General features: G+C 45.2%; 1 protein-coding gene across 1 annotated transcript in view; it reads left to right on the top strand.

Moving 5' to 3' along the window:
* Positions 1-3,717: 3,717 nt before the first annotated feature.
* Positions 3,718-27,133, top strand: part of LOC147424754 (DNA-directed RNA polymerase subunit beta) — a 39,457-nt gene continuing 16,041 nt past the window's right edge. The window contains exon 1 of the mRNA XM_086500274.1: positions 3,718-4,045. Within this exon, the coding sequence (XP_086356400.1) occupies positions 3,756-4,045 (290 nt within the window). The 5' untranslated portion in view covers positions 3,718-3,755. The remainder of the gene's footprint in view (positions 4,046-27,133) is intronic.

Below are 27,133 nucleotides of genomic sequence, written 5' to 3'. Positions count from 1 at the left end.
GTGTTTGCTGCTCGGCAATGGCTGCATCCTATTCGGCCTTGCTCGTTGTTGCACGACCTTACTGCGTGTTGATTTTGATAGTGTGTGTGTGTGTGTATCCACCACCAAGCAATTGCTCTCGGGTCTGCTTGGCCACGCTTGCCTGCACACTTGCTTGGCCTTGCTTTTGACTGCCCCAAGTTCCTCCATTATCACAATGCTACAGCTCGCTTTTGTTTGAGCATTGTATGCAACTCGCTTTTGTTTGAGCATTGTATCCTGCTCGACTGCCCTCGATGCCAAGCTTTCAAACTCCAAGCCCTCAATTCGATGCTGCCTCGACTCTATCTCCTTATGCCCCTATCTGCTCAACGTCTTGGGCTGCTCAACTTGAGAGATCGACAACGCTGCCCTGTGTATGAGCCGTGCCAAATCGACGGGCTGGCCCGATTATGCTTCAATTTGAAGCTACCGATTTCTGCTATGCTTTCCTAAGCTGCACCCGATTGCTCTCCAAGCTCTGCACTCTCAGGTCGATTCTAAGTCTTGCTTCATTTACTTGAAAAGATTCATACCAGATTCCCTGGCTACCTTAATTGGCTATGTTCACTGCCCCCCGTGACCTGCTCTCGACTTGACCTGCAGCTCTCCCTTGCTTTGCAAAGCTTGCCATGAAGACCTCCAAGCTTCCGATTTTGTCGGGCTTGCCTTCAAGCTCCTGCTACTTCTCGTTTTCTTGACAACACTTGCCTTCAAGCTCAACCACCTGCAGATCTCGAATTCCCTACTGAGACTCCATGCCTCCAAGGGCAGCTGCACACGCGGTGATGGGGAGCGGGATTGGTAAGCCAAGCTCGGATACCAATTGTGGGAGTGTGGGCGGAGAGTGTGCAAGAGAGGGAAGGAGAAGGGGAAGGGAATGAAGCACAGTACACAGCAGGGAGTTTGGGTTAGTGGTGGAGAGGAAAGTGAGAGAGTGTGGTCAACTCTCTCCCTTTCTCTCCCTATATTCATTTAGGTGAAAGTATAAACAGGGGCGGTTTCCCACGGCCACCTAGCCTACACCCCAACAATACCAACTCTTTAATTCATCATTCTTGCTCACCCTCACTTGACGTGTGACAAGGTTGTAACATTTGTAGCCCTTTTGCTCAAGGGAATAACCAACGAACACACATTTTTTTGGCTTTTGGTTCCAATTTTGTAGACAACTCATACCTAACACATGTGCATAGGAAATACAACCAACACTTTAAGGTGTGCCAAATCAGGTTTTTAGCCATTAAATTTCTCCTCGAGTGTCATGTTATGTACAATAGCATTGGGTGTCCTATTTAATATATATACAACCATAGATACTACTTCAACCCAACAACAGACATTTTTTTTAATCATCATTGCCCTTGCACCTCCTGCAATGTGCTTATTCTTCACCTTAGCAATTCTATTTGTACGGAGTATACCTCCTTAAAAATTGCCTTTGAATTCCATGATCTCTCAAAAATTTGCTAAACTTATTGGAGAAGTACTATTCCCCTCCATTTGACCTCAAACATTGTACGTATTTCCTTGTCAAGCCCTTACCTTGAAAATTATGAAAGTGAGTAAACACCTTACATTTCTCCCTCATGAAGTACACCCATACCTTCCTTGTAGGGTCATTAATGAAGGTGACATAAAACTTGCATCCACCCATAGATGCAATCTTTGTAAGACTCCATACATTAGAACACACTATCTCCAACACATTTTTGCTTACATGCTTGTCATGAGGAAATGATGATTTTTGTCTACTTTCTAGATTGATAAGCCTCACAAACATGATGCATTTCAACCATTTTGAATGTATGCATCTAGCTTAAATATTGGCAAATGTGTCACGAGCTCTTGACTTTGTGTAGTTATCAACCAAATGTCTATGTCTACAACAACTCATACCCTCGTGCAAATATGGCAATTCTCATGTTAGGTACATCCATATCAAGAATGAACATTGTGCCCACCTTTTATCTTGTGTAATGAATCTTCCATTCTTCTTGTATTCTTCTACATACAAACCATCAAAATTGAACCTGATATGCAAACCTTGCTCATTTGCTCAACAAACTCCAAGTTCTTTGTACTATTGGACACATGAAATACACTAGCCGAATACTTCACTTTTCCATCTATCAAAGCCAATGGCTTATTCCATGTATGCACAATAGGATTCATTGTATCATCCCTAAGCTCGACATAACTAGGATTGTCCAAAGTTTGCATGTCAAACCAATCACCATGGTTGATCATGTGATTCGATGCAACCACATCTACATACTATACATTATCACTACCTTTTGATACATGTGTAGACATACTGTTCAATAAATGTTGCAAAAAACAATACTTTTGGCTCATCTACACACTCGCTAGTTAGTGCCTTCATAGTTGTTTTGCCACCTACTTTGTGAACAATCACACTCAAAGTGATCTTGATTGCCATAGGTCCAACATCCCCTGTGATTATTCTACATATTGTTTCTATGAGCGTTTTCTCGACCTCTTTGACTCCCCCTAGCTGGGAAGTTTCCTCTACCAGATGTATTTTGCCTTTGATCATCAGCCATACTTTAAATCCTTAGTTCTGGTTCCCAAGACCACAACTACCTCCTTGATGCACACCACGTCCTCTATCTTTGCCTCTCTTATTGTGGAAGAGTTTGTTCATAATTACTTACACCTTGGAAGATGACTCTTCACCAATGTTCCTTCCACGATAACATGTTCCTTCCACGATAACATTAAGACAAAATTTGTCAAACTCGGAATGTTTTCCTGGGTAGGAATAAAGGTCTTGAATTGCTTTGTACGGAAGCCTTAAACCATGCAAGCATACTTCCACCATGTCATCATCATCATCAATCATAATACCAATAGATGCAAGGGATTCACATATGTCCTCTATCTTCATAACATCTCTGTCTTCACAAGTCGACGAGTGTGAGTCTCCTGAAGCAACACTTGTGCATCTGTCCGTTCACCATGAATGTGCTGCCATTAACCTTTACCTATCAGCAACAAGTTGGTCATTCTAAACTTCTAAGCATAGAAGTTGTTCCAGCTTTTCACTTATGATAACCTATCACCACAATATATGTATGTGCACACAATACAATGCTTCACACTACTATATAATAGCTTTGAAAACTAAAATACCAACGAAGCTTCTTGCAACACCAAAATGAGAGATTTGCGAAAATGCGAACCTTTACTTTCTTACACATGAACGAACTCTATCTCCGAAACAAATGTTGAAACGTGCCCAAAACTGAAATTTGGCTGCACAGGTGTAGTCCAATGATTCAACAAAATCCCGAGCACCACAATCTTGCACAAAAACAACAAAAATTAGAGATCCTTATCGGTGCTTCTCGTGAATGCTGGGGGTGAGTATAATACCAACACACAAGGGAGGAGAATGGAGAAATCCTTACCCTCGAATGCTTCTTCCGATGATCCTGCTTGCCACTCACAACTCCTTAGCCACAAGTGGGCTCTAATACCATGTAAAGAGATTGAGAAGAAGAGAACTTGAGCTATTGCAAGCACTTACACACACATTGGAGATGGAGGCACAAAGCTGCTTCTTCTTCTTCACTACAATCAATACTCCAAATGATAAGATGACTTTCCCTGCGGTAAAATTTTCCAAATTTTCTGCCCTTTTTCCCTGGAATTTATTCATTTCATTCGTGTATGATCTCACTGTCTTCACTAACTGCACTAGTTATCCCGACATGTGCTCTGTTGGAGCTCGCGAGCTTGTATGCTCGCTGCCATTGCCGCTCTCATGTGCTGTTGTTCTACCTGCCACTCGCGCAGTTTGTATTCCAGGTGGGATAGCGCTTCTTGAATTTAAGTGGAACTCGAGAGCTGGTCGAAGATTGCAGCAGAGGAGCGTGGTGTTAAGGGCAGGACGCGGAGGAGCAGAAGAGGAAGGAGAGGTGAAGCAGCCGAGTTTCTCCTTTACGCGCTTAGGGGCACAAGCACTCATTTGCGTCCTCACCCTTGGGTTCCTGGATGCAGGGTTAGTCTCCATTTCTATTGTATGCATAGCACGGAGAGAGAGAGAGAGAGAGAGAGAGAGAGAGAGAGAGAGAGAGAGAGAGCTGTATTATTTTCCATCTCTAAAGATTAGAAGCTGGACAGGAACGCAAGGATATACTTGTTTGAGCCGTGATTCTGAGGTGATCGTGCATATCAAACACAGTACAAAGGCATGGAAGATCTGGCTTCATTTAGAGTAGATTGTAATTAGATGGTCTTCATTGGGATGGCTAATACATACCACTGCATGGCAACATGTAACCTCCCCTTACTCTAGGTTCTCTTAAGTTGTGAGTTTTTTTGCATAGAACAAGGCTTGGCAATCACTTCTTTTCAGTGAAGTTAATAGTAAATTGGGCCCTTAGTGACCTCTATTGTAGGCCTGTTAGACCTACTCTTAGAAACAAAGGGAACAATTACTGCCTCGGGTACCCCTAGCAATAATACTCATAGGGAATACAGGGAACATGGCTTGGAACTTCTTGCCACATGCTTCAAAATGGGAAACGTGTTTTAGTACATTCTTATTTGCTGCCACGTTCCCATTGGGTGCTTCCACAAGGGAATGCATTTTGGACTACCTTTCCTTGTGTCAAAACTTTATGACAAGAGAGGATGTTGTTTTCGAGGCAAATAATATATGGGAACACACCACCGGCACTGGCACATCGAAGAGGGTGTGCACACGTTGGGGATGGGGAGCGCTAACAAGAGGAGAGAGGATCACAAGTGGAAAATGCCAGATGGAGAGAGATCGTTGTAGAGAGAGAAAACGCTAGAGAGAGGTTGTCGTATGCACACCAAAACGCTAGCCAGACAGAAAACGCTAGAGAGAGTAGAGTGTGCCCAAACGCTGGATCTCTGCACTGAACATGCCAAAAGTACAAGGGGGGAGGGGAGGGGTTGCGTATATAGGCAAACCCAAAGTTTGCCTGTCACGATGCTATGGCAACCACTAACCTTAGTTGTTTGTTTCTTTTCGATGATTTTTATTTAATTTTTGGGACCTGCTTTTTGAAGTCGCAAATGGTCGGACTTGTGTGGCCAGTGTGAAACGGCTGATGGTCGAGAGTTTCATCTGCAGACGGGAACTTGGAAGGCCTTGTGGCCACGAGTTGGTCAGGCCGACTGGCATTGAAATCTGAGCAGTAAATACTAAAAGGGCGTCTGGGCTCAGTTCAAAGTCATTTAGGCCCCCTTGCTACACGTTATAAGTTGGTGGGTACTAGGAAATTAAACCAAAGGTAGTCAAATGAACACATGGCAGTCAAGGAGGTGCATGCAGGCCAACACACACCTTCTAGAAGGCTCATCCAAAAGGGGGTGCCCAAATTTGAGAGGGGGGCTGATATGTACACATTGTGTGCTTTACAGTGTGTGGGTGTAGGTGGTCACAGCTTTAATGGAAAGCTTGCCTTCTCCCTTGTCTCATGTAATGCAATGATTTGCTGTCGCGCATCTCTCTCCCCCATTTGGCACATATGGTAATCCCCCACTAGATGGGCTTCTCAATTGACCATGTACAATTCTGAGGGTTTTATCCGCGTTTGCCAAGGCAAGAGCCTTATGAACAGGTACAAGATTAGCTAATTGCTAATCCCCCACAAGTACGCATAGTTCCATCACGAAGAATTACGAAAACGAAGAGTTTTCTCGCGTGGAAACTCGTCCGTTTCAAAGGGGAACTGTCCCATTGCGTGCGGGAGCGTCTGAGGCATGCATAGACGTGTTCGCTCCGCACAGAACGAGGAAATTACAGCTTGCTGTGTTTTTCTGCAGGTTTAGGGTTTCGTACCTAAAGTGCAAGAGAACTCCAAGGGAGCCTCAGGAAAGCCTCGGGATGCGTAAACAGGGCTTTGGGCACTTGACGGTGGCAAACAGGGAATTACAGCTTGCTGAAATTGACCTGCAGCTCACTGGAAAGCTTCCAGAACGCGAGGGAAAGTGTCCTACACATGTAATTTTGATCTAAAAGGGTTTTGGCATCGATATGCTACGGACATTGGGTCAAAAACCTGCAATTACAGTCATGGACAGGTTCAGACAGCTTGGTGAGAGTTAGATGAAAGTGTACGGATCGTTTATTTGCAATAAGAGTAAAGAAATACCGAAAGGGGCGCCAGTCTTTGGGGTCAACAGGGTGTTAGTGTCTACTTGGGAGCGCTCTAGCTACCAAGTCGTGAAGTGTTTTGAAGTGTAATTCCTAGCCACAGGTTTATACGTGAAGTTCCTTTGTGTCGAAAAGTTTAAGAAAAGTAAACAGCGTAAAGATCGGGTGAAAGCCTACGTCTACCGTCCTACGAGCCGATTACATTGCCCAACCACAGCCAAAACCCCACGATCTTGATAAATAGCTAAATACTGCTAATAAATATGTAAGTTCACTAAAAGTGACCCGACACACATATTTAGTAGCAGACTGCAGAAGACTAGAGACTCTGGCCTCGAGAACCCTAGGAACGGGGGTCCTGCCTCATGTGTCACGTGACACATCCAACCCTATGTGTCCGTGGACAAGCTACAACATAACAGGGTTCCGTCAGTCCAGTCAGTCTAGATTAGAGGTGATCTGGTACTTTTGTGAGTCTATTTGTAGACCGTGCATGCCCAGTCACTTAGTGTAGATACATATCCTCTGGTTGCACACAGCATGATCATAAGCATTTCCATCAGAATCCATTAGAATCAATTAGGAAAATTTTCTAGTGCATTTAGCCTGTTGTACCTATTTTTGACATTTTTCACTTATTAATTTAAGTGACTTTTGTTGGAAAGTAGGTAGGGCAAATTGGGTAAGAAAACATATAAGCAAACCAAGGTTAGCACTAAACAACAGATGAGCAAGGAGAACAACAAGCCATTGGCGACAGGTTCTCCCCTCTCTCAACAAGACTCCCCAAGCATCCCTTGGCGATTTCCCCAAGCAGCTATCCCTAGCGTTTTTCCTCATCGCCAGCCCCCCCTTTTGCCTTGGCGTTTTTCAGTAGATACCGGACTGCATCCCCCCTTTGCATCTAGCGTTTTTCACCATTGCCAGCAGGGCTGTCCTCTTGGCGTTTTCAACATTGACCCGCAGCAGATCAAGCAGCGTTTTCAGCCCAAAACGCAGCATTGACATCAGCGTTTTTAGCAGCCAAACCTGCGTTTTTTCAGCAGCATAAAACAGCCCCGAAATTCAGCCTTTCATTCGAAGAGTGACAGGAATCCCAAGAAAGAAGGGCTTGTCCAGCCTCCCCTTTCACTCATTGAGAGGGGACCGTGCACTTAGCGGCCGGCCAATAGACGTGAGGTGGGAAAAAGCAACCTTGGTGTGAGCGCAAGGCCGCCAAGGGGTGCGCCTGCGGAAAGGAGTAGAACTCGGGTGAAGAGAAGATCCTTCTCAAACACGGTTTACAAGCGAAAGAAAACCTCAAGAACCTCAAGACCCTCAAGAACCCAAGTTCCTCGTGAACTTAAGAACCACAGATCATAGTGCATGGTCGTCACCCGAAGCGGATTGGATACTTCGCATACAGGTGATGCGCATGAGAGAGGCGACGAAGAATTTTCCCCACCAAGAGATTTTTCCGACCCTCCCCCTTCGCCATCTACGCCACATAGTGTACCAAACCCTATGGAGGCAATGGTCAAGCAGATGATGGACATGATGGCCAAATAAGAAGAGACTCGCATTGCCTTGGAACGCGAACGCGACGAACGAAAAGAAAGAAAAAAACAAAGAAAGGAGGAAGCGGTAGCAAGACGTGCGGTCTGGGAGGCCGAGTGTGAGGCTCAAAGAGAACTACGTACTCAAGAATTGGTTCGACAAGTACTTGCCTCGAAGTCTGAACCAGCCAAAGATCGTGGGAGTTCCTCAAGTGGTGCAAGCCACGATGCGGATTCCAACAACCCAGTCAGAGAAGTTGACTTTCAGTAAGTATGATGGTAAGATGGATGCTACGGTTATTCATTCTTGGTTGCATCAATTTAATGCTTATTTTGCGACAACTAAGAAGTTAGGGAATAGCAAGGTATTGACGGCAACTATGTACCTTGCCGGTGATGCCATCAATTGGTACCACGCATGGCAAGAGGCACAGCTAGCCGCGCACCTAGAGGAAGCCGACGAACTCACGCCCGTGTCCTTCAGTTGGGCTGATTTCCAAGACAAGCTCAAAGCGGGGTTTATGCCACCTTAGTATCTCGCACGATTGAAGGACGATTGGCGCGCTCTCAAGCAAAATGGTATGCGGGTTATGTCTTTCCCTAATCGTGTTTTGCAGCTCGGCACTCAATTACGCAAATCGGATTCGGAGCGCAAGGAGGCATTCCTTTACGGATTGGACGAGTATATCAAGTATGATGTCGAGGTACTTGATCCAATTGATCTCAACAAGGCGTAGCGATTGCTCTTGTATACGAGATGAAGCATAACAAGGGAAAGCCTAAGGAAAACAAGACTTCTCAAGGAACCCTGCAGAATTCGCACAACACGCAGAATGGTAAGAACGGTAAGAATGGTAATTCTTCTAGCCCTTCTTCCTCTAATTCCTCGGAAAAGAACTCTAACAATGAATTTAAGGGTAAAACTAAAGCACCTGCAAAACCTAAGCTAAACCCAGATGAAAAAGCTGCACAAGGAAATGTAGGAGGATACATCACGGCTGGAGAACAAGTGATTTATGTTAAAGAAGGTAGATGTTTTCAATGTCACGTCAAGTGTCACATTAAGAAGGCTTGTCCTAAGACAACTCCACCTAAAGAACAAAAGGCACTCACAACAATCACAAGCAATAGTAACAGGGAACGGGCGGAACGGGGCCCTCCCGTTCCCGGAACGCGTTCCCAAGCCTGGTGCCTCCTTGAAACGGGAACGGGACCGGAACGTCGTTCCCTTCCCAGGCATAACCGGAACGGCAGGCGGAACGGGGCCCGGAACGGCAAATCCAGAACACCAAAGTTTTAAAAAATGACAGTTTGGGGCAGATTTTTTGAACTTTTGGGGGGGTGTTATTTCCATCCTCTCCTATATAAAGAAGGGCTTTAAACCCTCTCTCTCTCAAGCTCTCTATCTCACCCTCTTCCTCAAGGCTCCCTCTCCCTTTCCCTCAAGGCTACCGTTCCGGCCTCCGTTTCCGTTCCGCCACCCCAAGGGCCCCCCGTTCCGGAAACGTCCCGGAGCCCCCCGTTCCCGTTGCCCGTTCCCGTTCCGTGTAACTATGCCACAAGCACTATAACACACCACCCTGCATCTTCACATGACTCCGACACACACGTTGATGAGTCTCTCATGAAGTGTTATGGTCATGTAAAGGGTCAGCGTTTTATCATATTGTTTGATCCAGGCAGTATGCATGATGTGATTAGTCCCTCTCTTGTTGAGAGAGCCCGCCTAGAGGTTAGTCAGAAATCTCCTCTCGAGGTTTCTGGCTTCGCTCCTGGTATAGACTCTCTCATCACGAAGGAGTGCCTTTTGATGTGATGTTTACCGTTCAACAAGCTTCTTTCAGTAGGAAATTTCTTGTGTCTCCTCTCTCAGGATGTGGACTCTCTCATCACGAAGGAGTGCCTTGATGTGATGTTTACCGTTCAACAATCTTCTTTCAGTTTGAAATTTCTTGTGTCTCCTCTCTCAGAATGTGATATGATTTTGGGCATAAGATGGTTTTATGAACTCAAACCTCTCATTGATTGGGAGACTAACACTCTCACTTTACATGCCAAAATTGACTCCCCCCTCATCATTCGTGCTGAGGAGGGCTTGCATTCTTTGCCTCTCATCTCTCATGTGCAGGTAAAGCGTGAATTACGACGAGGAGCACAAGCGGCATTCATCTATGCTGCTCCTGTTTCCAAGAGCATTCAGGCTCCAGCTAAGTATTCAGATTTGTTTACGAAGTTTAAACATCTCTTTTTGCAGGATGATCTTCCACCTCGTCTCCCACCCGAGCGGCTGGAGGACCATCGCATCGAGCTTATGGAGGGGGCACAGCCTGTCAGTAAGGCTCCCTATCGTTTGAACAAGACACAGGAGGAAGAGTTAGAGCGACAACTCACAGAGTTGGTGGCTAGAGGATTGATACGGCCTAGTGTAAGTCCTTTCGCTGCCCCTATTTTGTTTGTTCGCAAGAAAGATGGTTTGTTTTGTTTGTGTGTTGATTATAGGGCATTAAACAAGATGACCGTCAAGAACAAGTTTTCTATGCCTCGCATTGAGTATATCCTCGATAGGCTCAATGGGGCAAAGGTTTTCAGCAAGGTCGATCTCAAAAGTGGATACCATCAGGTACGGGTATTCAAAGGCGACATTTTCAAGATCGCTTTTCGCACCGAGCGAGGGTAATGGGAGTATATTGTTATGTCTTTTGGATTGACAAGTGTCGTGGGTACATTTAATCGTCTCATGGTAGGTCGTTTCAGCGATATGGTCAGTGTATGTGTGTTCATCTTTTTGGATGATATTCTCATTTTTTCTGCATCGTGGGAACAACATGAAAGAGATGTCGAAAGGGTACTAACTCGTTTGGATGAGTGTCAATTGTACATTGCAGCTAAGAAGTTTGAATTTTTTCTTATTGAAGTCACTTATCTGGGTTATATCATTTCTACAGAAGGCGTCAAGCTAGATCCCGCGAAGGTGGAACAGGTTCGTAATTGGGATTTGCCCAAAACTGCATATGATGTGCGTTCTTTTCTTGGTTTATGTCAAGCATATAGTTCGCACATAGAGAATTTTGTACACATTGCTGCACCTATGACTGATGTTTTGAAAGGGGTAAAGACTCGCCGTCAGCGCGTAGACTTGCCCGAGGCAGCCATTGAAGCTTTCGCAGCCCTCAAGGTTGCGGTGACAGAAGCACCGTGTCTTATCCTTGCCTCTTGGGATGATCCCTTTGAGGTATGGACGGATGCGAGCAATGTCGCCATAGGCGCTGTGCTTCAGCAGCATGGTGGTTCTGTAGCTTTCCTTAGCCGGAAGCTCAACAGTGCGAAAAAGAATTATTCAGTTTATGATAAAGAACTTTTGTGTGTCATTCACTCTTTTAAGCATTGGAAGCATTTTTTTTTATGGTAGAGAGTTTACAGTGCGCACAGATCATCAAGCCCTCAAGTGGCTCCAGTCTATGTCTAGTGCACATTGGAGTGATCGCCAAGCACGGTGGTCACAATTTTTGAGCAATTAGGAGGTTTGATTGAGTATGTGCCTGGAAAAGCTAACCCTGGTGCAGATGCGTTGAGTCGCAAAGGACAAATTTTGGCTCTTGAGTCAAGATCCACATTTTCTATTCAGGGTGAGTCTTTTGACAGCATGAAGAATCAGTATGCGGATTCCGAGTTTGGTAAGCATTGGTTGCAGGCTCTTGCTTCCCAAGGGCCAAGCAACTATCTCATTCGTGATGGATTGTTGTATTTTCGTCAATGTTTATGTGTGTTGCTCTCTCTCAGGCCAACCATATTGCATGATGCACATGATTCTCACGGGTGGGCAAAGGGGAACGAACACCACTTTGGAAAAAATTGAACGATTCTTTTATTGGCCTAAAATGCGAAAATACGTGTTTCGTTATGACACACAGGGCACTATATGTCAAAAAGTAAAAGCTCCTTGGGGTAAGCAGCAAGGCCTCTTGCTTCCACTACCTATTCACGATGGACCTTTTCAAGATATTTCTATGGATTTTGTGACTAACCTACCACCAAGTTTGCATTCAAGAAACACTCAATGTTTGACAATTGTTGATCGTTTTAACAAGTTTTGCATGTTGATTGAAACCGGCCTGTTCAATCCAAAAAGGGCGGTAGACTTTACTTTAAACCTTGATTTAGCTTTCACCCATTATTAGTCGTCTATTTTACCTGTGCTATAGTGACACAAGAGAGGGGAATGGGATACAGATGCTAGAATGCACCTGTATGAGAAGACCGACACCAGATTGGCCCCTAACTTAGGCGCCCCTTTCGGTATTTCTTTATTGTTTAAAAGAGGGAATAAACGCCGTGGTTCTTTCCAAGCTACCCCGCACAACCTTGGCTGAATTTTGACTGTTTTGGCCTGATTTCGGCAGCATAACTGTACTAGAACCCTTCACGGTCAATATTCCCACGCATTAAATGACTTTCCCGATGCATACGGGCACTTTGCAAAACCTAGCGAGAATCTGCAGCACGCTGAATTCTCTGTTTTCAGCCCTGAAAATGCGCCAGATCACCTGTACAGCGGTCCCCTTGCGTCCCCGAACCTCCTGGGGGTATTAGGGTCCGTTTAGGGCCAAAACCCTAAACCTGCAAAAATACACAGTAGGCTGTAATTTACTGTTTCGGGCTCCGTTTCGCGTGCCGATCGCATCCTTAGCAAGTCCTAGAGCTCCCGCAGCTGTAGGGCTGCTTGCCCTTTGAATCGGACGAGATTTCTGGCGTGAAACCTTTCCGAATTCACCTGTACCTGCAGGGAATTAGCCGCTAGCTAATCCAGTACCTGTGCAAGAGGCTCTTGCCTCGGCAATCGCGCATGAACCCACACAACTGTACATTGGTCAAATGAAAAGCCCACTAGTGGGGCATAACATACTGCCATAGGGGAGAGAGAGGGCAGTGCATAGCGTGCAGGGCATCACTCCTTGCACCGCACTGTGCATAAGAGGGAAAGCAAGCACTCCATAGCTCTTAACCTGTGACAAAACTGAAAATGAGGCTCTCCCCCTCCTAAATTCAGCGCCAACTCTTGTTGCATGAGGCAAGTGCACCAGAAGGTGCCACTTGGCACATTTACAAGCATTTTCCCGTTTCGGGGTTGCCGCCTAAAAATCTCCCAACCGGCTGCCCAGTTGACTTCACGGCAGAGTAAGAAAATGTTCCCTTTGTCATTCCGGAGGTAATGACGTCAACACATTTTCAGGTCCCAAAATAGCAGTTCCGTAAATTTTAGGAGATGTTGCCATTGTATCTTTCTAGGTCATCCGACCCTCTTTGTACACTGCGGCCACATCCAGAACTGAAATGTAGCCTCTGTAGCAAAGGATTCCACTTTGGATAACCATAGTCTTTGTCCAACCTTAGTGCTCTCTTGCCCTCAGGCCTAGACTCCTCTGGACAGTTCCACACTAGCTATGCAATGCAGGGCAGTTAGATTTCCCGAGGGGTGTTTCCAAAAAGTGAAAGTAAATAGATAATAAGAAAGAAATCAACAAAAAGGATAGATAGTAGTCACACGTTGGTGACATTGATTCCTTGTAAAGCCACAATTACTGCACAAGATGTAGTACGGTTGTTCATTAAGCATTGGTGCCTCCTCTGTGGTTTGCCAAAATCAATTGTTTCAGATAGGGATGTTAAGTTCACGTCCAATTTTTGACGTGTACTCTTTGAAAATTTTGGCACTAAGTTAAATTTTTCATCGGCTTTTCATCTGCAGTCAGATGGTCAAACAGAAATTTACAATCAATTGGCTTTTGATGTTTTAAAGTCATATGTGCATGATCAGCAGTCTTAGTGGGAGCTCTACCTCCCATTGGTTCAGGCTATTTTGAATGACTCTTTTTCTTCTGCTATTGGTCGAACTTCGCATGAGGCAGCTTTTGGCCGTCCTTTCCAATCACTTTTGATTCGCTCAAGCAGTCAAATGCCTGATGCCAATGCTGAAAGTCAGTCATTGGATGAGATTTCTGAGAGAGTGAAGCTGCGGCTAAGGAAGGCTCAGGAATCTTATTTGCGGCAGGTTAATAAGCATTGTCAGGATGTTTCGATCAAGGAAGGAGATTGGGTGTATTAAGAATCATGAAGCAACGTCTTAAGCAAGTTGGAAAGGAGTGTCCAAAGTTGTCTTTTCGTATGTATGGTCCATTTCCAGTCATTAAAAAGATAAATGAGGTTTCAATGAAATTGCAGTTGCCTAACTCATGGCCAATGCACAACGTTTTCCATGTTTCTTGGTTGAAAGTGTTTCAGGGAGCACCTCCAAAGGACATTTCGGAAGAAGAAGAACCGGAGATCATCCATGAAGCTGAAGTCATGGAGCCGGAGCAAGTGTTGTTGCATCGGTTTCGACATGGGTCGAAGAAGCAAGTGACATTATACTTTTTGAAGTTCAAGGATTGAGGAACATACGAAGTGGTGTGGGTCGACGAAGAGTTTTTCAAGGATTATCCAGAGTTGTTGCTAGAGTACAAGGAAGCCATGCAGCTCGGTACCAGTTTCTCACTTTAAAGAGGAGGGGATGTCACGTGACACATCCAACCCTGTGTGTCCGTGGACAAGCTACAGCATAACAGGGTTCCGTCAGTCCAGTCAGTCTAGATTAGAAGTGATCTGGCACTTTTGTGAGCCTATTCGTAGACCGTGCATGCCCAGTCACTTAGTGTAGATGCATATCCTCTGGTTGCACACATCATGATCATAAGCATTCCCATCAGAATCCATTAGAATCAGTTAGGGGAATTTTCCAGTGCATTTAGTCTATTTTACCTATTTTTGACATTTTTCACTTATTAATTTAAGTGACTTTTGTTGGAAAGTAGGTAGGGCAAATTGGGTAAGAAAATATATAAGCAAACCAAGGTTAGCACTAAACAGGAGATGAGCAAGGAGAACACCAATGCATAGGCGTGCTAACCAAATAGCTTCTTTGGAAGCCTCAGTGGCTGAAATATATTCAGCCTCTGTAGTAGACAATGCAACAATCTTTTGCAATCTAGAACACCATGAAACAGCACCTCCTGCAAGAGTAAATACATAGCCACTTTTGGATTTCCGTGTATCCACATCACCAGCCATGTCAAAGTCACAAAATCCCTTCAACTCCATTGGTCCTTTACCATAGCAGAGGCATTTGTTTTTAGTCCCTTTCAAGTACCTCATAATGGACTTCACTGTATCCCAATGTAACCTGCTTGGATTAGCCATAAACCGGCTAACAACTCCCACTGCATGGGCTATGTCAGGCCTAGTAGCAACCATAGCATACATAAGTGAACCACAAGCTGAAGCATAAGGCACACTTTGCATGTCATTGGCTTCTTCCTTTGACTTGGGACAATCATCCTGGGAAATTTTAACACATGGCTGTAATGGCACACCAAGAGGCTTTGCTTCAGCCATGTTAAATCTGTCCAACACCTTTTCAATGTACTTTTCTTGCGACAAATACAATAGGCGCTTGTCTCTTTGCCGTGTAACACGCACTCCAAGTATATGTTCAGCTGTCCCAAGGTCTTTCATTGAAAACGCAGATTTCAGCTGCCCTTTAAGAGCATCTACAATGCTTCTTTTCTTTGCAGCTATCAACATATCGTCTACATAGAGCACAAGAATGATCGGGCTGCCATCCTCATCACGTTTGGTATACAAACAATGGTCTGCATGGCTTCTTTTGTAACCATGTTTAAGCATGAAGCGATCAAACTTCTTGTACCACTGTTTACATGATTGTTTCAGCCCATACAAGCTTCTATTGAGCATACATACCAAATGTTCCTTGCCAAGGATGACAAAACCCTCGGGTTGCTTCATGTAAAGCTCTTCTTCCACATCACCATGCAAGAAAGCGGTATGTACATCCATTTGGTCCATTTCCAAATCAAGAGCAGCCACAATGGCAAACAATACACGCAAAGTGGTCATCTTCACAACAGGAGAGAACACTTCCTGAAAGTCTATGTCCTTGGTTTGAACATATCCCTTTGCAACAAGCCTTGCCTTATACTTGGGTTTTGCATCAACAGTTTTGATTTTATACACCCATTTGTTAGGAATAGCCTTCCTTCCTTTGGGCAATTCAACCAAATCCCAAGTATGATTAGCATGCAAAGCTTTAATCTCTTCCTGCATAGCAAGCTCCCACTTGTCACTGTGCTCACATGTCTTTGCCTCTTTATACGTAAAAGGCTCTCCCTCATCTGTCAACATAATGTAATGCAAAGAGGGGTCATATCGACTCACAGGCCGTCTTTGACGAGTAGAGCGTCTCACCCAATGATCCACATTATCCGGCAATGGGTTTACATCAGGTGGCACTACAAAATCATCAACAATGGGTTGTTGTACATCATTTTCAGCACCATTTTCAGCATTGTTTCTTGGCTGCAAATGCCCTTCAGGAGCCTCAATTTGCTGTCCAACATCATCTGGCTCAAACACCACTGGATCATCTACATTTTCAGCCATTTGTGGTGCATCTTGAGTGTCAAAAATAGGCCTAACAGGTGGCTGGTCATGCTGAAATTTCACCCTTTTATGGTCATGCTTTGAGGCACAATTGTTTTGAAGCATCCTTGCCTCATTAAAAACAACATCCCGGCTGCGTACAACCCTTTTGAGCCGAGGTAACCAAATCCTGTAACCCATTTCGCCTTCTTCACCATATCCCATGAAGAGGCCTTTAATGGACTTCGCATCTAGTTTACTCCTCAACTCAGGCCTAACATGCACAAAAGCTTCGCAACCAAAAATGTGTAAGTGATCATATGAAGCAGGCTTGCCAGACCAAACCTCTTCAGGGACGTCACCTTTCAAAGTCATGTGAGGGGATCGATTGCATATATGCACTGCAGTTTTCAAAGCTTCTCCCCAAAATCCATGAGAGAGATTAGCTGTGGACAGCATGCATCTCACCCTCTCACAAAGTGTCCTATTGAATCTTTCAGCCACACCATTAGAAGAGGGGTTGTATGGCATAGTAAGCTCCCTCTTAATGCCCAAATTTTCACAAAACTTGTTAAATTCAGCACTTGTGTACTCCCCTCCATTGTCTGTACGCAAGCATTTTAGCTTTCTACCTGTTTGGGTGGTCACAAATGCATGAAATCTCTTAAACGCAGCAAAGGCTTCATCCTTAGACTTAAGCAAATAAACCCAAATTTTCCTAGAATGATCATCAACAAAGGAGACAAAATAACATGCACCACCCATAGACCTAGTAGGCATGCTACATACATCAGAATGTACAAGATCAAGCACACAAGATTTACGAGAGACACCAGAGTAATAAGAACGCTTTACTTGCTTGCCATATTGACATTCATCACAAAAATCAAGCTTTGTGTCTTTAGCATCAAGCTTGTTCAAAGTACAAAGCTTAGAAAGGCCCTTTTGGCTCATATGGCCAAGCCTCTTGTGCCACAACTCCATGTGAGAGTAAATTTCAGCCAATGCAATAAACTTGCCCAACACGGCCTTTCCATGCATGCAGTAAAGTGTCCCTTTCTTTGTGCCCTTTACAATCAGCCTTGAGCCTCTGGTCATTTTCCATGACCCTCTCTCAAACAAGATGTTGTAACCATGCATATCCATCTGACCAACAGAAAGCAGACTCTTCTTGATTCTCGACACATATCGAACATCATGCAAGACAAGCTCATTTGTGCCATCTATGGAGAGATGCACAGTGCCAATATCCTCAATGGAACATGCATGATTGTTTCCAAGGTATACATGGCCACGCTTGCCTGCATCAAAAGTAGAGAAACACTCCTTGATAGGAGTCACATGAAATGAAGCACCGGAATCAACAATCCAAGTCTGGGACAATGCATCATTGACAGTCAACAAAGCATCAATAAGATCACTCTTGGTGATCTGCATGTCCTGTGAATGAACATTTAGAGAGGCATCAAAGTCATAAGCATCATCATCTGATAAAGTGGCACACAAGATATCCTCTACATCTGACAGCTCCTCAATCACGACACTAGAAGCCACATTGGCCTTCTCTTTGTCCTTTGAGCTATCCTGTGCATCTGTCTTGACTTCCTTCTTCTCTTTCTTTTTGTCTCCACCATTCTTTTTCCTTTCTAACTCAACTTTATAGTACCTACAATCGGGTTTCTTGTGACCCTTCCTGCCACATTGATAGCAAGTCACATCACCCTTGCCTTTGCTTGCATTTCCCCTTTCTTTATTCTTACTCTTACTCCTTTGTGCATAAGCATTCTTCTTTTCTGTCCTGCCTCTAACCATGTTGGCAGAGCTGCCTCCCTCTCCACTTGCTTTCCTCCTGATTTCTTCATTCAAGATAGAACCCCTAACAACATCAAAGGTCAAATTGGGGTTATTGGACAACGAAACCACCAAAGTTTCCCATGACTCAGGTAAGGTCATAAGCAAGAAGATAGCTTTCAGCTTATCATCAAAAGGGGGCAAGCCAGAATCCTGTAACTGCGACAAAGTACCTGCGAACAATGACAAGTGCTCTGCCGCGCTCTTGGACTCATCTAGTTGCATGCCAACAAGCTTTCGCATCAAGTGCACCTGGTTAACAGGCGTTGTATTTTCATACATTCCCTTTAACTTCTTCCACACATCAAAAGCAGTTGTGAGACCTTTCACATCAATGACGGTCTCATCTGTCATTGCCATTTTAATGTATGTAATGGCCTTCCTGTTCATGCTAACCCATGCTTCATCTGTCATATTCTGTGGCTTCACCTGTTCAAGTGCCCCTTCGCAATCCTTAAGAAATAGGATTCCTTGAATCTTGTCTTTCCAAAGATCAAAACCTGTACCATCGAACCTCCTAATCTCGAAGAGGTTCTTCACATCCGAAGAAGATGAGGCCATAGTTGCACGAAATAAGAGGAATAATCCGCTGAATTTTTGGGCAAAATACGCAAAAATCGGAGTATAGCCTCACAGAGATGTACACTACAGCTCCAAATGGTCACAGGAGCAATTTGGGGCAAAATAGGACGATTTGGGCACAAAATTCAATTTCTGAAATTTATGCGCAGGAAATTTCAGCGAGCGAATTTGTGCTCGAAAACAACGAATTTAGTTGTTTTTAGCCTCAGAAGACATACACAAGGCTAATACACAGCCTTCAGAAGCATGTAAGCGCAAAAGCCCCAATTTGTAGCATCAACATTGCATGAAATTGAGCCACAAATGGTCATACATCGACAAAATTTGTCAAATGTGCGTAGATTGCATCAATTTGCACTTTCCCGAATGTAATCGCACCATAAAAACACTTGCAAAAACTTTCGTAAATCTGAAATTTGCTTAAAACGCCTGTTTTAGGGCTTGTTTTTCGACAATTTCAAGGTTTTCGGATAGCGGGGACTTAGCAAAAGTATTCCCACACCTTAATACAACATTTGCAAAACCTGTATTTTTGCTGTCATAACCTGTAATTTCCTGTTTTTGACCTAATTTCAGCCTGTTTTAGGTCAATTTGGGTTGCCGGGAGCTCTCTAGTGTCTGGGGACGAGTCCTTTGGTGACAAAATTGCAAAATCTTGCGATAAAGTTGACCTTCTTGGCTGAAATTCAGCGTTTACAGGTTTGGGGGCAAACCCTAATCGGGCTCTGATACCGGTTGATGAGTGCGCGGCGGTGTATGCAAGTGAAAGAGCACGCGAGGAAGTGCAGTGTGTGTGCAGAGAGGGGAGGCGAAGAGCAGCAGGAGAGGAAGCGCTAGAAGAAGAAGAGGGAGAGAGAGAGAGCTCACGTTTTTGGGGAAAACTCAATAAGTGAGTTTTGGGTTTTCCCACTTTTATTATAAGTGACCTTTAAAAAATGTGTCCAGGTGACAAAGTATAAAAATGTACAAAAAGGGGTTATTTACGCCTTTAACCCAACACATGTGGCGAGCCCGTTGCTTCCTCATCTTCGAGGCTATACCCATCCCATCGGTGGAGATTGCGTGATATTTGGCTAGAGCTGGCCCATACCCTCTAGGGCCAGTTTGAGAGACTTCAGGGTAGCTCCGATAGCATGCAGGAGTGTCGAGAGGCCTTCTTGCGACTTTGGCGCCCAAGACCCTTTTTCACCATGGTTCATGTCGCGCCTAGATGGCAGTATCGTCCACCATTTTTTCACCCCCTATCTCTTGATTTAGCCATCATGGTCCATATATTTTCACTGGGAGAGTCTCCTCACATGTTGATGCAGCCCTCTCTATGCCCGCCCATTGGGCAATTTTCTCAACTATTGGAAGGTTTTTTTTGTGGGGAAAAAAAATGCCATCCGTCATCCTTGCATTTGTCTTTGGCTTGCAGGGTCCTTGTGGTGAATCAGGTTGTTCTTGCGACATCTTGGTTCACCACAGCCTGCATGACTCTTGAGTCTTCACTTTGGCATCATGGTGCGTTTTTAGTGCCTTGTACACAACTTTCTGTGCGGTTGCTTAGATGGCTCTATTGACACACATCCACGAGTCCATTCGGAGACAAATCATTTTGCCTAGAGAGGAGGTAGGCTTGGGGATTATTGATCTAGAGATACAGAGCAAGGCCTTGCTTGCCAAACTCATAGTACGCGGATTGTTACGAGGGGTTGAGCCTTTGGAAACTGTTTCTACACCATGCTTTGTCACATACCTCTCCTCGGTTTGGATCTATGGATAGTGCCGGTGTTTGGCGCCCAACCATTAGATTCATTTTCACATGTGCACCTTTGGATACGTCTCATTTGTCACCATTTATGTGGTGCTTACTACGGATTTGGAAAGAATTACGTCTTGAGCAACGCTTTATAGAACCTCCGATTGTACTCTTCTAGGCTCTTGCAAGTAGCTATAGTAAGTTGGTGCCAATCTATCATGACATTGGCGTCGAATTCATTTGACAGCCACGCATATGCAAACATTTGCTTGAAGTAAACCCATGTGGCGTGTGTCTGCCCTTTCGTGAACAGTGTCGTCCACCATGTATGCGCATTACCTTTCAAGAAAGTGGTAGCTTTCCTGACCTTGGAGGCTTCTGTAATATGCCCCCCTGCATAAGCACTATCAAACTGCTGAGGAAAGTAAGAGCCTTCGTCTTATTCTCAAATCCGTTGAAAGTATCAAACTTCACAGCTGCGCCACCTTCTTTGTATGGTTTTGGCTTTTCTAGTGCTCCCAAATCATCATAGGGAAGTGTTTGCAATATGGGCACTGTAATAGGGATCAACGGTGCCCCTTGGCCATTGACATTCTGAGTCACCGGTGCCATATTTGCCTGTTGGTGTGAAAAACCAGCCATGTCAAAATTGCCCTGTGGCACCCCAAACTGACCCTGATTGCACTAAAACTCTTGGTGCATGCCAATATTACCATACATGGGGTTTGGCATCATGCCTTGCATACCCCCAAAGACTGTTCTTGGCTTTTAGTCAAGCACACAACCAGCCATGCTCTGAAACACAGATCCACCCCTGGAATAATCAGGATGTATCGTGGGTGGTGGAAGAACGTGTTGCATAGCTTGGAAACTGGTTCCGTGTCCATTTAATGCAACATTTGGACTCGTAAAGGTGGCTGGCTGAACTGGTAAAGCCTTTGGAATAGGCATCCTAACCACTTATGCGTGGACAGAAGGGATTTGTTTTGGAGCCCCAATTGACTTCACAACATGAAAGTGCTCCCTGCCCTGCTGAGACGCATTAGGGACTTGGGCTTAAGCTTCAACGGGCTCTCCTGCATGAGAAAGTTGCCTTGCGTGTTGTGACACTAGTGGCTGTTGCATAAGTTCCATAAACCTAGGATTTTGCACCAACCGAGAAAACACATTCAGAGCAGCAACCAACGGAGTCCTGAAAGCATCCTCATCTAGTTGCCCAATCATAAACCCTTGACCTTGTGGAGCATTCACATTAACAAAAGGTACAGATTGGGGTGGCCGTGAACTCTCGCCAAAACATGTGAGTGCGCACGTGTGCGGAAGCGTGAGAAAGGGAGAGACAGAGAACACCAAAATGCTGATGTAGGGAAGAGGGGACTATCAGCCCCCCATGACTACCAGAGCATGAGAACCTCAATACAACAGATCGGATGTGTGGAAGTGGGTACCCCCCTGGCCCCATAAATAGGTGCCCAAGGGGAGGTAGGGCAAAGCCTGGAAAAATCCTCCACGACCCAACATAAATGATATATGGAAATATATATGTGGCGCCCGGACAAGGTGGGCAGCTGGCCCCAAACTTGGGCGGTCGGACCAGGTACAACCTAGACTATGGGTGGCCAGCCCGGAGACATACTAGCCATACAAGTATGCCCTAGACCTATGTGAAGCAGCAGAGTGGTGTAAGTCTAACAAAACACTGGAGGAGGAACAACATGTCTGTCCTGTGAAGAGAAACCCTCTTCCCTGGTGTCATTCACTCTGTCAGCCCTAGTGTAATTCCAAGTTCTTGTGCTCTGTGCCCTCGCCGAAAACCAACCAAGGCTCACTCTTTGAGGAAAAAGTGATTTTGTCCCTGCGACGGAACCATGAGACCAGCCGGCAGACTCACTAGAGGGCAAAGCAGTACATCAAAAGCTTTAGACTCAGAAGCGTTGAACCCCAAAAGCTAGCGCTAACTCTTGCCAGCGCAAATCACAGAATTCCGTACAGTTGTCGCATCATCAATCAGCGTGAAACGCGGAATTGCACAGCTGCTACGTTAGCACTTTAATGCGACCTCTCTCTTTATTTCTCTCTAGTGTCCCCAGGGCCCCATAGGATAGGACCCTATCCTATAAGTTGGGACAAACTTTAACTTTTGGTTATTTGCGGAGATGCCACGTTATCATTTTGTGACATGGTTTCGCATGCCGGTTTGATCCGTAGCAAGCCCTTGAGCTCCCGCACGTGTAGGGCTACTTGCCCCTTGTATCGGATGAGATTTCTTGCGTGAAATCTCTTCGAGTTCACGTGTACTTGTGGGGGGTTAGCAATTAGCCAATCCAGTACCTGTGCAAGAGGCTCTTGCCTCGACAAACGTGCATGAACCCACACAACTGTACATACAGATAGAAATTCCTTGAGTTGCGCATCACGATTCTGTATTCAAAGGGGGGGAGAGGTGCACGAGAGCGGAATCATCGTGCTACATAAGGCAAGGGAGATGTCACGTGCACATCTAACCCTATGTGCATGTGGACAAGCTATCTCAGGTCTAGGGTTCAGGTCAGCTTAGGAAGTGTTTTGGCACCTTTGTGTGCAGGCCGTGCATGTTTAGGCACTTATAGTAGTTGCATATCCGCGGCTGCACACAACATGATCATCAACATGACATTCATGATTCATTACCCATCATGAGCATTTTACAGTGCACAAAACCCATTTTCCCTATTTACTCATTTTTCACTTATTATTTAATAAGTGACTTTGTTGGAAAAGTGAGTAGGGCAAGTTTGCTAAGTTTCTATAAAAGAAACCTAGCGCTAGCACTTTCTGGCAGAAGAGGCAGAAGAAGTTCCAGCAACTTGCAGTGCACCTTCTTAGCAAGACCGGTAGGAGGCCCTAGCGTTTCTAGCCAATAGAAGCAGATAGCGTTTTCAGGTTGCAGATGAGCTTGGCGTTTTTGCTACAGATCAACTGACGTTTTTCAGTTTGCAGCACTTAGCCTAGCGTTAGCAGATTCCGGCGTCAGATCAGCCCAAGCACATCAGCGTTTTCAGTTTTCAGCACTTAGACACCGCAGATTTAGCCCTTAGCCTCGCAGATCTCACCTACCCGTAGCAGATCCTCGTCGTACCGTCGAGTCAGCCAGTGTTTTCCGATTCAGCCCGCTGTCCGAAGATTTCAGCATCCGCGTTTTCAGCACATTGTCGTCGCGGCGTCGTCCTCGCGTGTGTCCTCGCCGACACAGTATTAGTATTCAGCAGAGAGTCAGTAGTTAGCAGATTTCAGCTTTTTCAGCCCTAGCGTTTTCAAACTTCAGCCCGGCCTCGTCGTCGTCATCATTGTCGTCGACATCGTCGGCAAGTAGACCATTGTACCAGATTCATGCAATCAATAGCATAGACCTCTCTTGCCATAGAGAGGGGTGCCCTTGGAGGAGGGTTTGAGAATTGTCTGGTGTCATATTCTTCTCTCTCTCTCTCTCTCTCTCTCTCTCTCTCTCTCTCTCTCTCTCAGTCTCAGCACCTTCATTCACAGTAGCATTCACTTGTTTGTGATCATTGCACTCTCTCACTAAAGGAACGGAAGGCTCTCCCTTCCGTAAGTAAAAGGAACCTTGAGCACAGTTCGGAGCACTCATCTTGAGCAAGATCAACATTCACTTCCGTTGCACCTCACATTGGTATCAGAGCTTTGTCAGTGTTGTGTATCACTCAAGGAAAGTACCACAAGAATTTTTTTGCTTGTTGCGGTCGCACGTAACCCATGTCCACTTGGGCGTGTCGATTCCTAATCGCGTTTTTGAAGAGTGATAGGTAACCCAAGAAAGAAGGGCTCGTCCGACCTCCCCTTGTTCCTCTTTTCACTCATTAAGAGCGGACTGTGCACTTAGCGGCCGGCCAATTGACGTGAGGTGGGAAAAAGCAAGGCCGCCAAGGGGTGCGCCCGCAGGGAAGAGTCAAGCACGGGTAAGAGAAAAGCCTTCTCAAACACCAATTGCAAGCTCCGGAACTCAAGAACTCAAGAACCTCAAGAACCCAAGTTCCTCGAGAACTTAAGTACCCAAGATCTCAGTGTATGGTCATCACCTGAAGCGGAATGGATACTTTGCGTAAAGGTGATGAGCATGGAGATGGTGACGAAGAATTTTCCCCTCCAAAGGATTTTCCGACCCTCCCCCTTCTCCATCTACGCCACGAGTTGCACCAAATCCCATGGAGGCTTTGGTCAAGTTGATGATGGACATGATGCTACAACAAGAGGTGCAACACGCCGCCTTGGATCGCGAGCGCGAAGAAAGAAAGGCAGTCTTGGATCGCGAGCGCGAAGAAAGAAAGGCAAACTTGGATCGCTAGCGCGAAGAAAGAAGGGTAGCCTTGGAGCATGAGCGTGAGCAAGCGAGCTTGGCGGGCGAAGAAAGAAAGGCAGCAATTGAGCTTGAGCGTGAGCAAGCACGCGAAGCCCAACGCATAGCTGCCGAAGATAGACGAGCGGCCTTGGAATTAGAACGTGAGATGCAGAGAGACCAAGAGTTGGTCCTACAGGCACTCATCTCGAAATCCGAGCCACTCAAGGACGTGGGCGAATCATCGGGTAGCACAAGTTGAGAAGCGGATTCCAACAACCTCGTCATTGAGAAGTTGACGTTCAGTAAGTGAAACTGGCCCGTAGGGCGGTAGGCTATGGCTTTCATCCGAATTTTTACTTTACTTTAGACTTTCACACTCAGAGAAACCTTTGCAGAAGGAACGTGTAACGGGAATTATCACTTAAAGCACACACACGGCTCGGAAGCTAGAATGCTACGAGCAGACACCGACAACCTGTTGGCCTCACATTTCTTTATTCTTTAAGAGGGTAAATTACAAAGAAGAATCCTGGGAATTCTTTACCTGTATCTAGCTAGATATCAACAGTTCTGGCGAAATTTCGGCAGCATAACAGCCCCAAAACTTGCCCGAACCCAATTCCCTTGTTGGAACTCGCTTCCATTGACATAAACCCTCTGATTTCTGCCCAAAAACAGTAAATTCAGCATGCTGTATTTACTGGTTTTTGCACTGTTTTCAGCCCTAAACAGTCCCTGAACTGTCCTCTAACCGTGGGGCATTGTTTTTAATGGTTATGGCATCCGTGAGGCTGAAAAACAGTCCAAATTCAGCACATAACCAGCGCTGAAAACGAACCTGAACAGTAAGACCTCACAGATGTACATGAGTCAAATGAAGAGCCCTCTTGAGGGGCATCACATTACTGCACGTAGGGGAGAGAGAGCAGTGTGAGGTGTGTAGGACATGACTTCTTGCACCACACTGTACATGAGAGGGAAAGCTTGTAGTCAATAGCTCTTAACTTGTGATAGCTTGCAAATGAGGCCCTTCCGAGCTAGAAATCGAGCGCTAGTTTTTTGCATGAGGAAAGTACACAGAAAGGTGCCAGTTGGCACATTTACAAGTAGTTTCCCGCTTAAAAATCTTTCGATTGGTTCCCGAGTTGACTTTGCAGCAGAGTTCTAAAATGTTCCCCTTGTCATTCTAGAGGTAATGACGCGAACAGATTTTATGGTCCAAAATAGAAGTTCCCTAAATTTTGGGGGGATGCTTCCATTGGACTCCCACTGGTCATCTGACCATCTATCCCCATTGGGACCACGTCCAAAAATGCAATGTGGCCCAACTGTTGGGTACTTTCCCTCGATGACCCCACCTTGGCACTATGCCTTTATTGAGTTCACTTCTTAGTATCCACCAACTTGCTAAGTGTGACGGGGGGACCTACATGATCTTGAACTGAGCCTAGACATCCTCTTACTATACAATTTCCAGTGCCGACCAACTTCCTGTCTACGGGCGAAACTACTGTTCACATTGGCCATACAATGTCCGACCATTTGCAACTTCAAAAAGAGGGTCTCAAAAATTAAACAAAAATCATTGGAAAGAAACCAACAACTAAGGTTAGCAGTTGCCACGTCCTTGTGACAGTAAGTATGACGGTAAGATGGATGCTAATGTTATTTATTCTTGGTTGCATCAATTTAATTGCTTATTTTGCAAGAACTAAGAAAACATGAAATAGCAAAATTTTGACGACGGCCATGTATCTTGCCGGTGATGCCATTAATTGGTATCACGCATGGCAAGAGGCACAGTTGATTGCACACCTAGAGGAAGCCGAAGAAGGCGTGCCCCTTTGCTTCAATTGGGTCGACTTCCAAGACAAGCTCAAGGCGCGGTTTATGCCACCTCAATACTTAGCGCGGTTGAAACATGAGTGGTGCAATTTCAAGCAAAATGGTATGCCAGTCATGTCTTTCTCTAACCGCGTTTTGCAGCTCGGCACCCAATTACGCAAATCAGATGATGAGTGCAAAGAGGCATTCCTTTTCGGGTTGAAGGAGTATATCAAGTTTGATGTAGAAGTATTCGACCCCGTGGATCTCAACAAGGGGGTAGCAATTGCTCTCTCCCAAGAGATGAAGCACAACAAAGGAAAGCCTAAGAAGAACAAGTCTTCTCACAGTACCTCTCAGATTTCTCAGAACCCACAGAACGGCAAGAACGGTAACTCTTCTATCCAATCTTCCTCTAATCGTTCGAAAAAGAACTCTCAAAATGAATCTAAGGGTAAAGCTAACACACCCGCTAAACCTTAGCTCACTCCAAATGAAAAAGCCACACAAGGAATTATTGGAGGATACATAACGGCAGAAGAACAAGTTATTTATTCTAGGAAGGTTGTTGTTATCAATGTCACGTCAAGGGTCATATAAAGAGCACATGTCCTAAGAAC

The sequence above is a fragment of the Adiantum capillus-veneris genome, chromosome 25, assembly GCF_014529385.1.
Source record: "Adiantum capillus-veneris isolate H3 chromosome 25, ASM1452938v2, whole genome shotgun sequence".
In the NCBI taxonomy this organism is placed as follows: Eukaryota; Viridiplantae; Streptophyta; class Polypodiopsida; order Polypodiales; family Pteridaceae; genus Adiantum; species Adiantum capillus-veneris.
The sequence above is the reverse complement of the archived record's forward strand: the minus strand, read 5'-3'. Positions and strand labels throughout refer to the sequence as shown.